Below are 16758 nucleotides of genomic sequence, written 5' to 3' on the forward strand. Positions count from 1 at the left end.
TCATGTGGCATTAGACAAAGTTTCTCCATGTGAAGAACTACCTCCTCTTTCTCTTTTTTTAGACTCATTTTAACATCTCTAACAAACGTCAGAGGCCACACACACGCTCACATTTCCTCTGTCATCACCACAGTTATCACTGCAAGTGCATGCTTTTATTTGTGTTTGTCTGTTTTTCATTGAGTGTGTGCATGTGTGTGTGTGTTGCTTCCTGTATCTCTTCCCGCTCTCTCTGCCAGGACCTGATTTTTTTTATTTTTTTTAGAGTGTGTGGTCCTATCTATGCGGGCATGTTACAGTCTTTGTGTGTGTTCCGCTCTCTCTCTCTCTCTCTCTCTCTCTCTCTCTCTCTCTCTCTCTCCGTACATTCGGCCCTCACCTCGAGGCGAGTCGATCCTCTTACAGTAATACCATTGCCTAATCTCAGAGGCGTATCAGAGGGAGCTCAGGGCGCTCAGCACTAATAGGTTCACACAAATGGGATCTAGTCAAAAACCTCCCAATCCTCCTGCCTCTGTAAATATGGAGAGCATTATCTGAGTCCGCCCGCAGGCTCCCGATGTGGAACTGATGCAGATTTGACAGAGAGACTGAGAGATAGCGGCCAAAAAAAAAAGGTGATTTAACATGCTGTTAGCAGTGTTACAGCTGTAATTTTATTGGTTGTAGGGATGAATCGAATACAGTTTCAACTTCTGGATAAAAAAACCTGATGGAGTCATTCATGCAGGATTTTTGAAATATTTCTGCCGCTGGTTTTAAACATGAGTCAAATTATTTAAACTCTGTATTTTGGGATCTTTTGAAAGCGAAGGAAGACCTGAGATGTTGCTGATGCTCCTGTGACTCCTCTTCATTTCAGGCTGTTTGTTTTAGCAGCAACAGAAAGAAATGAGTGGAGACCAAATAAAAGTCATCTTCAGCTGATTTGACCCATGTGCTGCAGGTTCAGACGCTCACAGATGATAGATACAGACGCCTGGTAGAGGTTGTTTTAAAGAGTCAGGACTTTGACCCAGGAGAGTTAGGTGGTTTGCTGTTTGAGAATATTTATTTCCTGTCTCTTTTTAAATGTCGAAACCTATAAAAAGAAAACCCACATGAGAACATCACCTGAAATATGAGAGAATATTTTTCTGCGTTATTCAAAATATTTTACATGTTTATTTTGTTAGCACTTCCTGGAGCCGGATCATTTCAGGTGAACAAGACAAAACCTGAATCCTGATCATGTGAAGAGTAGAACATGTTGACCAAGGTGAGGTACATCTTTTGACCTCCAAGTAGACCAATGTGCATGTATTTCATGTCCTTGAACAGAGAACATTTGTGGGATTAAACTTTCTTCCTATGAATCCTTTTTTTGACAGAGGCCTGTTTACTCCCTTTTAACCATTAGATTAAAGTTTGCTTTAAAACATTTGACTTTGTTTGAGCTTCCTGCAGCTCCTGAATGATGTCCCTGTTGTTTCTTTTGTCACTCCATCTTTAAGAGAAAGCTTTAAATCTGTCCTCTGCCGTCCCTCTTCTCCTTGAGTTTTGATCTGTAGTGATCATCGAGTTGATTTTGCATTTAATTGTCTTTCATTGTGTTGCTTTTGAGACCAGCCTATTCTATCGTTGTTAATCCTGTTATTTGTATTTATATGATTTCTGTATTCTCTGTTTGACTGATGATGTCTGTTCTGTTGTCATCCTGACTTCCTGTCCGTCAAAGCACTTTGTAAACATCTGTATTTTTCTTTTAAAGGTGCTATAAGTAGTTATCATTCTAAATAATGAATCTGTGGTTTTCAGTGTTAAAGTCTGAACTTTACTTGATTTATGTTTAGTGTTGTGATTGCATACAAAGTGTTGTATGTGTCATTGTGGCTGTGAATGGGAGCTTGATTTTATAATTCTCTTATTTTATACACATTTCTGATTCATTCTGCTCATGATTTGATTTCTTTTAAATGTGATCAGATAAATAAACCAACAAACCAAAGCTTTTGCTAAATAGAACCTGATATATATATATATATATATATATATATATATATATATATATATATATAAATGCCATTGTGCATGTACAGATGTGCATGCTGTGACAGAAACAAATATCTGCTTCTTAAATTGCACTCGTCTGAAGATGGATGAATGTCTGAGGGAAATAAAAAGTCATCAACCTGTTCAGATGTGAGCTGCTCTGAGACGCTCTGCTCCTGCAGCTGAACTCCAGACTGAGAGAAGAGTCAGAAATCAGAGCCAGCTGAAAGAGACAAACAGTCCTGCAGCGACACCCAGTGGCTATAAATGGTACTGCTTTCAGAAAACCTTTCAAGCAATGCCTCTTCAGAAAACCTTTGAACAAGGACTTGTGCTTCTCTGTTCAAACTTCGACTGAAGAATAAACATTTAAATACAATAATTATATATAGCAACCACATATATGAGAATGATTGGACCGTTTTGTGCAACAAACTCAACATTTAAACATGAACTGTAACTACTCAAAGTGCTTCCTATATTTCTCATTGTTTGAATTTGTTTAACTTGAACTGTGGATCCATTTTCAGACAGTGAATGACATGACTTAACTTAGATTTACAGTATCTGTAGAGATTACTGTAATCCAGTAATTCTTTAGTTTTAGTCCACTAAACATGAAGGAGAGACCCTTTAAAAATAACTTCTGCTACATCAAGGTGTATGTTCTTTGGACATTTTTATTATTTATACTGCACTTAAACATGCATTTGATTTATAGTTTTAAATAGTACTTATAAAACTTCTAAATAAAATAATTCTTACATTTTCTCATAACCTCTTTGTACTGACGAGAGCCAGGAGGAAATAGAAAAATCAGAGAAAGAGGAAAATTATTCTTTACTTTGAGAATTTGACCGTCTTATAATTATCTTATATTTAGAGTAAATTATAGTTGAATACTTTATATATATATATATATATATATATATATATATATATATATAATGATAAGAAAATGAAAGGGGTTAAAGTTTACATCTTTAGTTTTTGGTTGACTCCTTTAATAAATTAAAAGATGTTTCAGCAAAGGTAATAGATAGATAGATAGATACTTTATTGATCCCGAGGGAAATTCAGGGAATAGGTACTTCCATACCACTAAAAACTTGTTTTAAGGGTGCCATTTTATTTTAATTTTATTTTAATTTATTTAAAATTCTCAGAGCTTCACAAATGAGCGGCCTGACCACGCCCCCTCTCTGGAAGGGCTCGGGTGTACTCGCTGCTTTCTGGCTCCATGGGGGAGGGGCTATTCCCCCTTGTGATGTCATGAAGGGAAAGTCTTCAAACGGCCCGTTTGAGCACACATTTACTGAAAACCTTGAGCAGGCAGAAGACGGAGGGGATGGACTATTCTAATAGTTGAGGAGCTTGCAGACAGAGACAGAAACATTTTGAAGTATATTTTGAGTGTCAACTTTAAAAGAATGACATTTATACAAACATTGAGAAAAACACAGCCATTAAGAAATAAACGCATTTCAGATTGCCAAATGTGCCTTTGGCATTTATTAACAACCACTTGATAAAACACCGTCATAAGACAGAGTGCAAACTGCTGCTGAACCCATCACATCAACAGTCATCATTTACTGCCTCCATTCATTCAGAGATAAAAAGACATCGTCTGCATACGGTAACAGTCAGAACAGGAATGTGTCCATTTTGGCTCAACTCTGTGCAGCATCATAACTGGTTAAAACAACGGAAAAGAACATCTTTGGGATAGCTGTGAACAACCATAATCACACGTAAGGAATATCTCATCATTGTTTTTCAGGATATCAACTTTTAAGAAGCTAATATTTAAAAGAGACTTACAGAATGAAGTTCATAGATTTAATTAAATGTGGAGAAACATTGTTTATTTCCCCGTTTAGCTAAGGAGCCCTTAAACTTACAGTTAGTGATTTATTAACACAAAAAATATTTTCTGCTGAAGGAAGACAACGTAATGTCCCATGCAAGTCTTATAGAGTATTTACACGACAAAAGTGAGGTACACAACATCAAGTTAGACAAGTTTGAAAGAGGCCTTTAAAGACTGTAGAGAAAAAAGTTGTAGTCCTTTAAATAAGAGACTACAAAACCCATCTGTGAGGACACGTGACATTTGATAAAGCAAAAAGAAAAACAAACGGAACAGTATTCACAACTTAAATCTTAAATTAACACATTTTATCACATCCAGCCACCTTGCATAGCTTCGTAAAGTAACATTGCAACACGGACAATAAAACATTAAAAGGGGATTCGAAAAACGTTTTAACCTGAAGGAGAACGTGTGGATTCGCATTTATAGAAGTTGCGGCCTGATATCATGTAGCTAACGGACTAATTGACAAGGATTTGTATTGACACTTGAAGTGCTCTCTAGACTTTGTGCTTAAAATGAAAAAAGCTGCGACTCGTCATCCAGCTGCAAAAAAAGGTTCGGGGAAGGGAGTAAAAATAAGGCATTGATTTTAAAAGACCCTGAGTTAAACAACAGTCGGTCACACATTCACTGCATGACCTCGAACCCCATTAACGGCGGTCATCTCTTCGGTGAGCTTTTTATTTATTTTTTTATTTCAAAGAGTCTACATAGAGGAGGCACAGAGGATCACAGACCGGAGCAGAAATAAACGGAGGAGTTTCTGCATGACTAAAAGAAAGACATGTCCACTTTCCTGAATACGTGCGACCCCTCTGACCACAGTAATGCTCCATCTCTCCCGCTCAGCCCTTCTTAGATGTTCTCAGCCTCTCTCTGGGGAGCCTCTCTGATGCTGCCCGGTATCCCTCCGCCAGGCTGCGGGCGCCGTCTAATGCTCCGCCCGGACGCGATGAGGTCGGCGTAGCCTCTGGAATGAGAGAAGGCGTAGGCAGAGCGACGTGACCGCCGGCCACGCTGGAAGGCTGGCACCTTTTTCCTCCTCTCCTCCTCCTCCATCTCCAGCTCGTACTTCTTCCTGTTTCTGTGGACCTGGAGGATTATGGGAAAAAAGGAAAGACGTAAGTCTTGTTGTGTCTTCTGACAGTGATTCTCGTCTTCTTCTTGACAGCATGCACATAGAGATGTCAGAGAGGACACACGTAGAAAAATAACTATATGACAGTTCGTCTTCCTCCACACAGCCTTGTTTTATAGATATTTTGTTCTTCAGTAAGTGTTACTTCTACAGTAACCTCCGAATATCACAAGTTTTAATTTGACTTTTTAATTGATGTCGGTGAGATTTCTGCAGCCTAAGGGTCAGTTTGTTCGCTCGTCTCTCCCAGGTCTCACCTTGTCTCCTACGGACGGCCAGATGGTTTTATGGAGGAACTGAATGCAGATGACGGGCAGCAGGCTGATGCCCACTGACAGGATGATGGTTAACCATAGGTAGGGCTGGCGCAGAGCGTTCGACGCTGCACCTATAAAAAAAAAAATAATAACATTTAGAGAGTCAGAGAGAGGGCGGAGTCTGTATTTTACTCTGCAGTTAATTCATCAAGTTTCATACGGCACAGTTTGCCTCTGAGGTCATGCTTAAATTCTGTCATGTTTTGCTTTTTGAAGGACTGAGAAGTCAAAATGGTCAAACGTGGTGAACAGTATCGCTGCAGAAATCAAACAAACGACTGTCTGCGTTTTACTGGAAACTAGAATTGTGCACTTCTAGGTTGGTGTTGAGAGTTTTAACGCTTACCAAAAAAATGGTGATTTTGTTCAAAAGGTAGAACCTTGCACAAAAGGACTAAACCTCGAAATGTTGAATTCACAGAGATAATTGTACTCTTTTGTTTCTCCCTGCAGCACTGTGGTGAACGTGTGATGACTGACCCGTGAAGGTGAACGATGACGGGAAGATGACGTGAATCCCGGCACTGTGGATGTCAAACATGATGCCAAAGTAGATGGCTATGCTGCCCAAAACTGCAAAGCAGTTAACGAAGGTCCAGTAGGAGGTGTCCAGAGAGATCTGAACAAACAAAGAGGACGAAAGTCAGCAGCTTAGTCACACAACAAAAGAACATTTCATACATTATAGACCTTTAAAAACATGCCGTCTTATGCTACCTGTGGAGCATCTGAAGGGTGGAGATGATCTTAAATCGAGATTAAAGTATCACATGTTCTCATTTTCATATTCAAGACTTAAAAACAAGTTGAGAGCATTCAATAATATTCCTCTTTTATTCAGTAATTCCTTCATGCACTGGGAAAAAGATCAAACGCCCTCAGTGTTTGCCGTCACTTTTGCGGAGGCCAGCGTGCGACTGACCTGCAGGTTGACGGTGAAAACGAGCGTGGAGGCGGTGACGACAGCAAAGGACTGGTAGTCGGAGGGGGCTTCTCCGTCCTGCCCCATGGTCTGCAGGAAGGCTCCATACGGGATGAAGAAGATGATTAGCGAGACGAAGATGCCGTGGAACAAACTGATGAAGAAATTCTTGTAGTTGAACAACGACCCTTGCTGGCCTGGAAGGTAGAGCTTTGGGAATTTCAGACTGAGTTTATCGTTGACATCCTGCAGGAGAGAAGAGAGGGACTCTGAGCCTTGAGAGGTTGCTGGTTCAGAGCCCGGACTCGGACCGGTGACCGTGCGGCTCCCAACCCAAGTCCGAAGCAACCATTGCCCAAAGTCAACATGTTTTTTTTTTTTTTCCCAAAAATGGGAATCTCTGCATTTCAAACCAGTGTCTTCCTGTTACATCCCTACTACGTCTGCTTCCTACCTGGTCCAGAAGTCCGACGAGGAGAACCGGTAAGCTGCTGTAACAGAGATTGTAGAGGGTGATGAACCAGTCTTCATAGGCGACCTGCAGGAAGGGAAAACATTCAGTGTGTCAGCAGCTCCATGAGAAGAAAGACATTTTAAATCAGGGGTTTAGACGAGGAGGATAATGATATGTAAAGGTCCTGAGCATGAGAAGCACTGGACAAAACTTCAGCACTTTGTTTTTAACCACAGAGTCTCTGTTTTTGTAGAGCTAGAGACCAACGTGTTTGTCTCTCTCTGTGCATGATCAAGACTATCAACATACAAAGACTTGTGTTGTATTTCTGTCACTCGTCTTGATGTTGATCCTGTTGTTGTGCTTTTTGTATAATAACAAATACACATTTCTCAGACTTGTCTGTTAAAATACAAACCAACACTCGACTGATGTAAACTCCTTTTTGGTATACTATGATAATCAAATTGGGATGTTAGTATCAGGGCTTTATTAGGCCTTACATTACATGTGACTGAATTATTGGCCTAAGGCGGCGGTGTTGCTGACCTGTGAGGAGTATCCGCTGAAGAAGGAGTACCAGAAGTGGACGAGTGTGAAGGCGAAGTTCTTGAAGAAGAAGAAACGTAGAAACTTGCACATTCGAATGTAGGACCAGCGTCCGTGCACCAGCAGGAGGCGCTCCAGGTAACGGAACTGGGCAAAGGCGTAGTCGCTGGACATGACGGCCTGCATCCCCTCCTGACCGCTTATCCCCACCCCGATGTCTGCAGCTGGAAGGAAAGAGGACAGGGAAGTTTAGATTTACTCGTTCGATGCAAAATGATTATTTTTTTTTAAATCGAGTTTCTTTGTGTCCTTACTCTTGATCATGTTGACGTCGTTGGCTCCGTCGCCGATGGAGAGCGTCACAGCCTTCTTGTACTTCTTCACCAAACTCACCACGTTAGCTTTCTGTTTGGGCGTGACGCGACAGCAGATGACCGCCTCACACTCGCAGGCCATGTCCACGAAGTCGATCTGCGGACACAGCGTGGTCGTTATCATGCACCCCCCTTCTGCAGATCGTCATGACGCAATGAAAACTCAACTTTATCAGATGCCTCATGTTTAGTCTTACCTGTCTCATCTCCTTCTCCAAGTCGTCCATCGGCTGTCCGTCCTGAGGGATGGCGGGGGGTGGTCGCCTTCCTAGGCGGCGAAGACGAAGGCGACGGCGTTTCTTCTTCTTTTCATACAGAATCTCGTTCTGAGATGAAGATAAAGGAAAAAAAATGAGCACAATCCAACATGTTGGCTGGTCAGAAAAGTAGAAATCCGACTTCTACGATATCTGTGCCCGTAATTTAACATCATGTTTTCTGTTGTACCCCACTCTTTAGTTGACTGTGATGCCTTAAAGCTATACATACAGCATCGTTGTTATTTTTACGTCCCCCCCTTAAAGACATTTTCAGGACTGCACGTGTGAAAATGGCTTTAAAGTAAATTAGAATAATTAAAATAGAGTCCAGGTTAAGAAACAGAAACGCCCTGAGTGGAACTCACCAGCCATCCTCCGGTGATGATGAGAGCGTTTTTGCCAGGCATGTTGAAGAACGGCTCTTTGGGTCTCTTCTTCCTGCCGCGGAGTGCTTGAGGTTCGTTTCTCCTGCTGGTCTGACGCGTCCTCAGCTTCTCACTTGGACACAGAGACACAGCAGAGACAGTCAGAGAGGAGCGTGCTCAACCAGTCGGCTGAATGAGACATTTAAAAAATCAACTCACTTAACATCTTCTCCGTAGTGGATCTGCATGTCGTCTGTCAAAAGGCAGCAAGAATATCCGATGTTCTCGGCCGTTTCTGGGAAAAGATCAAACATATTAAAGATAAAGGTAAAAGGGGAACGTCTGAACGCATGAAATCATGACTTTGGGAGATCAGTAACAGATCGAGGAGGAAGCAACTCCTAACCTTTCACAGCAGCATTATTTTAAAGATGTCAACCAAGAATGATCTGGTATTTTAAAGAGCTTGAGTTGGATATAAATATGTATTTATGTTGTTACATGATGATTGGATACTGAAAGGGACTCTTGAAGCCTGACTACGACAGGCGCCATGATGGCGGGCCCTTTGCTGTCGTCATTTTTAAAAGCGGTGTGTTAGCCCGTTAGCCTTTTCGGACACTCTAGGAATTGCCTTAACACTGGAGGTCTGTGCTTGGTCTGAAGTGATGGTACCTTTCTTATCTCCAGTCAGGACCCAGATCTTGATGTCAGCCTTGGCCAGTGTGGCGATGGTCTCTGGCACTCCCTCCTGCAGTTTGTCCTCGATGGCGGTCGCCCCGATCAGCTGGGAGGAGGGATACAGTCTCTTAGATGTCGCTAAGGCTAAATGACTCCAGCTTTTACAGATGTTTCACTAATAAGCTACGTAAAGAATATCAATGATGATTTTAAGAGTTTTAACAATCGTGCACATTACGATAATACTGCTACATGAACAGACAGGATTTATGGGCTAGCTAGCACTTTGAAATCAGGGAGAACAGCTTGAAGAGGGAAGAGAAAGGGTTTGCAATTAACCATTTTTAAGGACACAGTTCAGTGCAACTGGCCACAGTAAAACCAGTCAATATCCTGGTCAAGTTCTCCTTCCCATGTTTATCTTTCATTGATTTATTATAAAGCTCTGCTCGCTTTTTCACAGAAAATTTAGGGAAAAAATAAAATAAATTAAAAAAAATCCAAAAAAAAAAAATCAGACTATTAGCAATAAATAAATAAATAAATTCAACAAATTGTCAATTTTGTTTTTCAGTTTTAGGGCAAAACTGGATCCAAATTTTTGTTTGTTTATTTGTCACACTAAGTTTGGGCTGCACTCACCATCAGGTTGCTCTCGATCTGCTCGTACACGCGGTCCAGAGCAGCGTCTCTGTCAGACATTGCGACCTGAGCCTCTTTGTGTCTTCGTGACCAGGCTTCGTACTCCGCTGCGCTGATGTCTTTGTAACACAAGCACAGCGTCCTCAATGTCGCGTTGGCAAAGATCTGAAGCACAAAACAAAGACCGTGATCCTTTCCAGTGGAAGAAACATGCATGCAAACATTTCTTTTTACAGGTACGAAGAACTCACATCCAGAGCTGTCTGTGTGGTCTCCTTGTGTCTGGAGTCGGGGGAGAGTCGCTCGTAGATGACCGTGTCGGCTCCTTTACAGTACAGACGGATACGACCATCAGGAAACTTCACTGAAACAGAGAGAGTCAAAGCATCCACTATGAATGTTTGAATCAAGAATTGTGTTTACAAGGCATTGTGAGTCTCTTCTAGTGTGTTCTTTCGTTGCCCCCTGGTGGCCATCAGAAAGACTGCACATTTAACACTCTTCAATAATGGCATGACTTTTTAAAATCAAGAGGCTACATCTACATCTATCCACACAATGCTAGCATGTACATGTACAACTTTTGTGTGTGCGTGTGCGTGTGTGTGTGTGTGTGCACTCGTACATATGATGGACATGCGCTTGCGGTCCGAGTTGAAGTCGAGCAGCGCCAACATTTCGTAGGTCATCTCCCGGTCCATCTCGTGGATGGTGATGGTGTCCTGCGTTCGAGAAAGAAACACGTAGCCGAAGTTCCTCGCCGCCGTCACCAGAGCGCCCTCGTCAGGAGACGCCGCCTGGTACATCAGCTCACCTGAGAGACGGGGAGGAGCCATATTTACAGGGGGGTTTGTGCAGTAGTCTTCATGACAGGAAATGCCTCTTAAAGCAGGTCAGAGTCCCCTTAAGGTTCACAAACAGCAGGCTTTAGAGATTACCGTCTTTGTTGTCCACCATGACGGTGTGGCAGAGGGAGAGCAGTTTGAAGAACTCCGAGGCGTCTTTATCCTTCATGGATCGCACGCAGGAAACCAGCGAGTGATCCATAAAGTCAAACTTTTTGTCAGCGTGCCGGTTCCAGCCCCAGTCCACGGGCTAAAGGCAAAAAGCAGGAGAAACAGTTTTCTCAAAATAAATGAATTATTCCTTTTTTTTTCTTTTTTATTTGTCATTAGTGACACAGACTGTTTATAAGAAGTGGACGTAGTTGATCTTGTAGGATGTTCCCCTTTTTTACGGCGTGTATCATATTTAGACATTTGTATTCCTCCAAGGTGAGAGGGTCGATCAGCGCCACACGAGTGTGTATGAATGGGGATCAGTTATTACTGAGATAGCGGCCTCTGCCTTCAGTGTGTGACCTCACTCAGAGTCTCATTTTCCTGTTGACTCTTCTACTGTCCTGAGTACGTCCACTTCTTATATCTGCTCCAAAGTGAAAGTGATTTTATGTTATACGTTACCCTTCCTCTGTCCAGCGTGACGCCTTCAGCGGTGGTCGGATCACCTACAAAGAAATGTCAGAAATCTTAGAATAGGAAAAAAATGGGAACAAGCTACAAGTCTATTTACACAAATATATATTACTCTACTACTGCACATAAAGCCGAGCTCTGGACAAAATGTTTATTTGTCGTTTATAAATTAAGAATTAACTTTAAAAGTGACGTAAAAAGATTTTATCTGTTAAGAAGTGAAAAAATAAAAAAGGGAAAATGTTTCCTCGCAAAACCGATGATTGACAGCTTGACCTGAAGAGCAATATGGAAAAGAATCAGGAAGTAAAAAAATACATGAGATATTCAAAAATAATGTAATGCTTCAATGAAAGATAAATGTACTTTTATAAATAAAGAAATGTATAATATATATATATACATACATATATATATATATATACATATATAAATAATTGATCCTTTTGTATTGTGTTATGTATTAATTAACTCTTTCAATTTCTGCATTTTTTAAAGTTTATTTTTTTGTCTCATTTCCTCAGTAACTGTTGACATGCCTTTACTTTTTTCCTTCTATATTTCAAGGTGTATTTTTTTTTTTTACTTTTGCACAAACTAACATGTCAGGTAGGTTTGTTTCTGTTTTCAGTTCTCAACTCGGTAGAAAATAGTTTGATTTTTAGACTTTGTTCCGCTTTGAATAATATCAACCCACGCTGTCGAAAGCTTCCAGCAGGTCTGGAATAAAGATACAACTTTAACCCTTTGGTTAGGTGTGGAGAGTAATGGAGGAAAACAGACAGCAGGTGGCGCCATCTTAATTTCTCTTTTTATTCTGACCTTCACGTTTCACCGTCTCTAGTTTTCTTCCTCATTGTTTAAAAGTAAAAAACCTCTCTCTTGGTGCAGGGTCATCTGTGGAATTAAAAAAAAGTCTGTTTCACATGTAACGATGAAACACAGAAGATCCGTACCGTACGTGCGTCCAGCAATAGTGCACTTCTTGAACTGCATGATGTTCTGCGTCAGAGTTCCCGTCTTGTCGGAGAAGATGTACTCGATCTGCCCGAGCTGCTCGTTCAGGGTGGTGGTTCGAGCCTGCACAGAGGAGACTTTATGAAAGGGTGCTGAAGGACGCTCAGGGAGAAGTATGACTGCTAATCTTTAGGAACAAGTCCTTCTTTCTTACTACGAGATGACAGAGAGATTAAATATTTTATGCCTTTTAATTAGAAGGTTAAAATCTTTGATATATTGGATTTAATGTGTGTTATTAGGATTTAAATGATGAAGCTGGGACAGAGGATGGGAGCAGTGACGTACCTTAGCTGGTGTGTCTTTCGCTGCGTAGTACATCTGCAGGTCCCAGTTGATGAATTTACTCTGACCCAGGCGGATCACCTCCACACTGAGAACAAAACACACAGAGGTTAAGACAGAAGAGCCTCCAAAGACGACGTCCCAACTTCCTCCCATAAAGGTATCGGGTTCGACCTTACTGACCTGACATAAAGGGAAATGGGCACCATGGTGTTGAGGACGATGATGTATCCCCAGAAGGCGAGGAAGCCTCTATAGGACGAGTTGTGGTTTTTCCCGTCAAACAGATACCAGGCCTGCGAGCCGATCTCCTCGTACCAGAAGGTGTGACCGATGGCGAGGCCAGCCGCCACCAGAATCAGCAGCACGAAGATCTACGGAGAAGGGACAGGAACACGGTTACACAGGAGACAAGGAAGAAATAAGACCGGGATGGATTCTGTCAGGACTTACTGTGTAAACCATGTAGTTCATCAGCTCGTCGATCTTGGTCCTCTTGAACCTCGTCTTTCCACTGTTCCTCATGATTTTGGTGTCAGCTCCTGCAAAAAAAATGTATTGACTTTTTTTTTTTTTTTTTTTTTTTTTTTTTTTTTTTTTTTTAAAATCAGACACAATCAAACTGAATCTGACACTTGTAAGGAATGAGGGTTGATGAGGAAGGCGACTTTCACTTTTATTTAGCTGACAAAGTCAGAAGTCTTCACATGTATTATTCTGAAGCACCATATATTCCAGAAACATTGATTTTAAAAGATAATAATAATAATAATGTACATTCCGTCACTGGTGAAGCTCAAACTGGAGAATTTGGGGCATTTTTTTGTTGCTTTATTTAAATTATGGGGATGTCACCTGATAAAGAGTCTGAAGATGGGTGTCAAGTGGACGTCAAAGAGCCGAGCAGTTACGTCAACGACCCCATGTACGGAGGCTTTATTCAAAAAGTAGGCTACCCCAGTTCCACTCCGTCTCTCTGCCTGTCATTCCCCTCTCCCCATCTCATCCTCGTTACTATCCACTCTAAGAGCATCAAAGCCCAAAACATGATCTCTAACACTGAATATTACAGCCGTGCATTACAAACCAGGAAGATACATTTGACACCGGTCGGTATAAAAATCCATCTTTCCTCTCGTGATACGCTGTGCGGCGCGCGCCCGTGTTGTTCAGAGTGCACACCTGCGAAGATGACGAGTCCGTGACAATGCTCCGTGTTCCTGATCTTGCAGCCTCGGAGCAGCATGTTGTCGAGGTCCAGAGGGTAACGCTCGTTCTGCCACAGCATCGTCCCCACAAACTTGTCCAGGCGATTGTTCGGCTCCTCGCACTCGATCAGAGCTTCAGGAGACGAGAAAGTGATCATCAGAACTATTAATCATTTACACTAAAAAGGGAAACCGTTTCTGCTCTGTGTGCTTTTTTGTATGTTGTGTGCACATTTGATTTTTGTCTTTAAAGCTAATCCTGTCCAGCAAGCTTTAAAGTCCTGAATCGGAAATTCTCTAAATTGTTTTGGTATAAATCAAAACCACTTTACAAAATGTTCATATCCTAAAACAGAATCTCTTCTTGTTTTTATGTGAATTTGTGCCCGAGTGGTAAAAAGTGAGTTCAAGTGGCTAAACGAACGTATCGCGTAGGTTTGAACTATTCTCACCGTTAAAGTCAGCCAGCTCTCGTTCATGCTGCAGCCTCTCATCAGTCACTCGCAGTCCCATCTTAAACTTCAGGTTCGTCTCTCTGCAGAGGAAAGACGAGAACAAACTCACAGCACAGAGATACAAACCCCAAAAGGAAGCTAAATAAGGGGCGCACTCAGATGAGCATCCTGTGAGACGCCCGAACATGTTTCACCCACAGAGTCAAGTTCGTTTATGTGAATTAACAATAAGTGAATGTGAGAACTCCTTTCCTGCTTCTTGGAAGAAGTGTGATTCAGCACGGTACAGATGCTCATTATCTAACACAAGCAGACGTACACAATGTGGACATGAAGTATAATCAATCTCTGCCTCCATTATGGAGACATCTCAGAGTGCTGTGGCTCTATCTGACTCAAAAGCAGCCACACAGTCAGTCCAGAGTCATGTTCGCAAAAATTCAAGTTCACAGAATCTGGACTTAAAAAAAACCTTTTGGAAAATGATGATTTCAAAAGTAAGATTTAAACGCTTTATGGATTACTGAGTCAACTCAACCCCGAGAAAAATCAATCACTCTTTATTTGTAATCATAATGAACAGGATGAAACAGCCATCTGTTGAAACTGCACTAGACAGTAAAAGAAGATCATTTAATTAAAAACGTATAGATCAGACTTCAATGAGAAGAGCACACGTGGTATTGTTTCAGTTTAGCTGCAACAAAGTAAATATGTTCATTATTCTTCCTGATCTGTTTGATTTAAAGGCGTTTATCGTTGTACAACACGCCACGTGGGCAAACTCCGCTGCAGAGGCCAGAAGCTCTTTACATATTTACTCTCTGCTGATCGATGAGTAAGATGTTGACTGACCTCGTAAGAAACCACGGAGCAAACAAAAACTTATCGGAGCAAATCAACTACGAACTATGTGAAGAATCTTTTGTATCCTATCAGGAAACAGAAGTGTAACAGGGTCAAGATAATGCACTGTATTGTAGTCTGCTCTGGGCTTCCTCCTTTTAATGCTTGAAAGAGCGGGAGGTCCGTTTGCAAACGCAGGGATTCAGCTATCAGAAAGACAACTGCAGGCGACGTGTTGTACTGAGCAGAGGTCTCCAGAAGATTCATGGATCAAATCATCTTGTAAAAGGAGACGTGCATGACCCAACTTAACTCTGTGTTCGGCTTTTTGTGAGTTTTCATTCAACTAAAAGAATAAAGTTCTTCTCTTGGTGGTTTAGAGAGACCAGAGAGGGAAGTCTTACCCGTCGAGTTCGGCTGTTTCTACGTAGCACAAGCTGTTTGGGTCAGAGCTGGATAACAGCAGGATGTCCGCCTGAACAACATGAAAACATTAGCATCAGAAAAAATGTGATATTCAACCCGCACAGCTGAAAAAACATCGGATTCTGGTGCATTTCTGTCTTAGTTTTAGGTTTGGCGTCGAGGAGCTGTAACAGCTACCCATTTCAAAAACACTTCAATCACTATGAAATGTTTTACAGCAAATTGTTTTAATGGTCTCAATCAAAAACAAGTAAGTCCTGTGTTTTCAATGACTTGCTGTCTGGGCTTATTAGAGTATTTGAAGCATAAAAACTGCTCATTAAAGTTCAAGTTAATAGTTTGTAACTCGACCTGTAAAAGCCTTGGATTTCATCACGTCAGTTCAGAGGTGTTCATTTTTCTCAAACCCATTAATTGACTTTGTGAGGTCCTCAGTGCTCAATTTGAGCTACTTTTACACAGTAAGTTTACTCAACATGAAACTGAAAGCGAATGTGCAGTGATGGTCGACCAATGTTACAGCTAGCTTGATATGCTGCACTACAGAAGCCGTTTGACCTCGTGTGCAGCAGTCAGTCAGGTTGAATGACATACCGGGATGAAGTCATTCTTCCTTAGATGGACCACATCTCCAACCTCGACGTCCCTCCACTTTGATTCTTGAAACCTGAAGCAAAAGAGAATTCAACCACAGTTATTTTTATGATATGCAAAGATGTTAAAGTTGTAGAGTAATACGCCTCACATACGACACACAAAGAGTTAAAGGACATTATACATTTCGTTTTGCAGTGGAGGGTTTAAAATATGTTTCTATCTTTTAGTAGATAAGTTGGGGGAAAAAACCCAGCTAGCTGTCTGGAAAGGATTTTCAACTTTAAAAGTATTATTTAAAAATTCAATTCAAAAAACTTTATTTATCCCCGGGGGGCAATTCAAGGAAGAATGTGCGACTTTTTGATCCAGTAGATGTCGCCCTTGCAGAACAGCATTAAACCAAAACAAACGGTTTGACGACACCGCCGCTCTCCTCCAGCGCCTCTACACGTTCACACAAAGACAGAAGCCGCTGGCTAAATTGACCTTGGCTCAACTGGAATTGCCGAATTGACTAAATCTGCTTTATACACACGTGTAAACACAGCTCTGACAACAGTAGATCCAGCGGGACTCGAGCTTCTCACTCATTGTTGACAGTCAGGACTCAAAGACATTTACTGAGAATGTTCTTGATTTCTCTTTAACAAATCAAAGCTAATAGCAAAGTGACTTCTGACCTTCCATCTAAAAGGACCTCACACTTCCTGTTGTTGATTTCTTTATCCATCCGGTGCCGCGCCTGGAAGAAAATAAAACTCAGAATACAACTTCACATATTTTTTTTTAAAGACCGTGTCCAATGGCTTCACTTTCCTGTCTTCAAACTACTTTAAA

At 41.4% G+C, this 16758-nt stretch overlaps 1 protein-coding gene across 1 annotated transcript in view; it reads right to left on the bottom strand.

The window, feature by feature from the left end:
* Positions 1 to 3513: 3513 nt before the first annotated feature.
* atp8b1 (ATPase phospholipid transporting 8B1) overlaps positions 3514 to 16758 on the bottom strand; it is a 28333-nt gene continuing 15088 nt past the window's right edge. The window contains exons 6-30 of the mRNA XM_079365214.1: positions 16602 to 16663; positions 15919 to 15991; positions 15303 to 15373; positions 14050 to 14132; positions 13572 to 13730; positions 12843 to 12931; positions 12573 to 12763; positions 12393 to 12477; positions 12044 to 12167; positions 11076 to 11119; positions 10551 to 10707; positions 10238 to 10426; positions 9864 to 9976; positions 9613 to 9777; positions 8965 to 9076; positions 8509 to 8584; positions 8290 to 8422; positions 7862 to 7990; positions 7605 to 7761; positions 7291 to 7514; positions 6742 to 6825; positions 6288 to 6533; positions 5846 to 5984; positions 5306 to 5436; positions 3514 to 5002 (exon numbers count right to left, since the gene is read on the bottom strand). Coding sequence (XP_079221340.1) covers positions 4766 to 5002; positions 5306 to 5436; positions 5846 to 5984; positions 6288 to 6533; positions 6742 to 6825; positions 7291 to 7514; positions 7605 to 7761; positions 7862 to 7990; positions 8290 to 8422; positions 8509 to 8584; positions 8965 to 9076; positions 9613 to 9777; positions 9864 to 9976; positions 10238 to 10426; positions 10551 to 10707; positions 11076 to 11119; positions 12044 to 12167; positions 12393 to 12477; positions 12573 to 12763; positions 12843 to 12931; positions 13572 to 13730; positions 14050 to 14132; positions 15303 to 15373; positions 15919 to 15991; positions 16602 to 16663 — 3273 coding nt within the window. The 3' untranslated portion in view covers positions 3514 to 4765. The remainder of the gene's footprint in view (positions 5003 to 5305; positions 5437 to 5845; positions 5985 to 6287; positions 6534 to 6741; positions 6826 to 7290; positions 7515 to 7604; positions 7762 to 7861; positions 7991 to 8289; positions 8423 to 8508; positions 8585 to 8964; positions 9077 to 9612; positions 9778 to 9863; positions 9977 to 10237; positions 10427 to 10550; positions 10708 to 11075; positions 11120 to 12043; positions 12168 to 12392; positions 12478 to 12572; positions 12764 to 12842; positions 12932 to 13571; positions 13731 to 14049; positions 14133 to 15302; positions 15374 to 15918; positions 15992 to 16601; positions 16664 to 16758) is intronic.

The sequence above is a fragment of the Symphodus melops genome, assembly GCF_947650265.1.
Source record: "Symphodus melops genome assembly, chromosome: 16".
Classification (NCBI taxonomy): domain Eukaryota; kingdom Metazoa; phylum Chordata; class Actinopteri; order Labriformes; family Labridae; genus Symphodus; species Symphodus melops.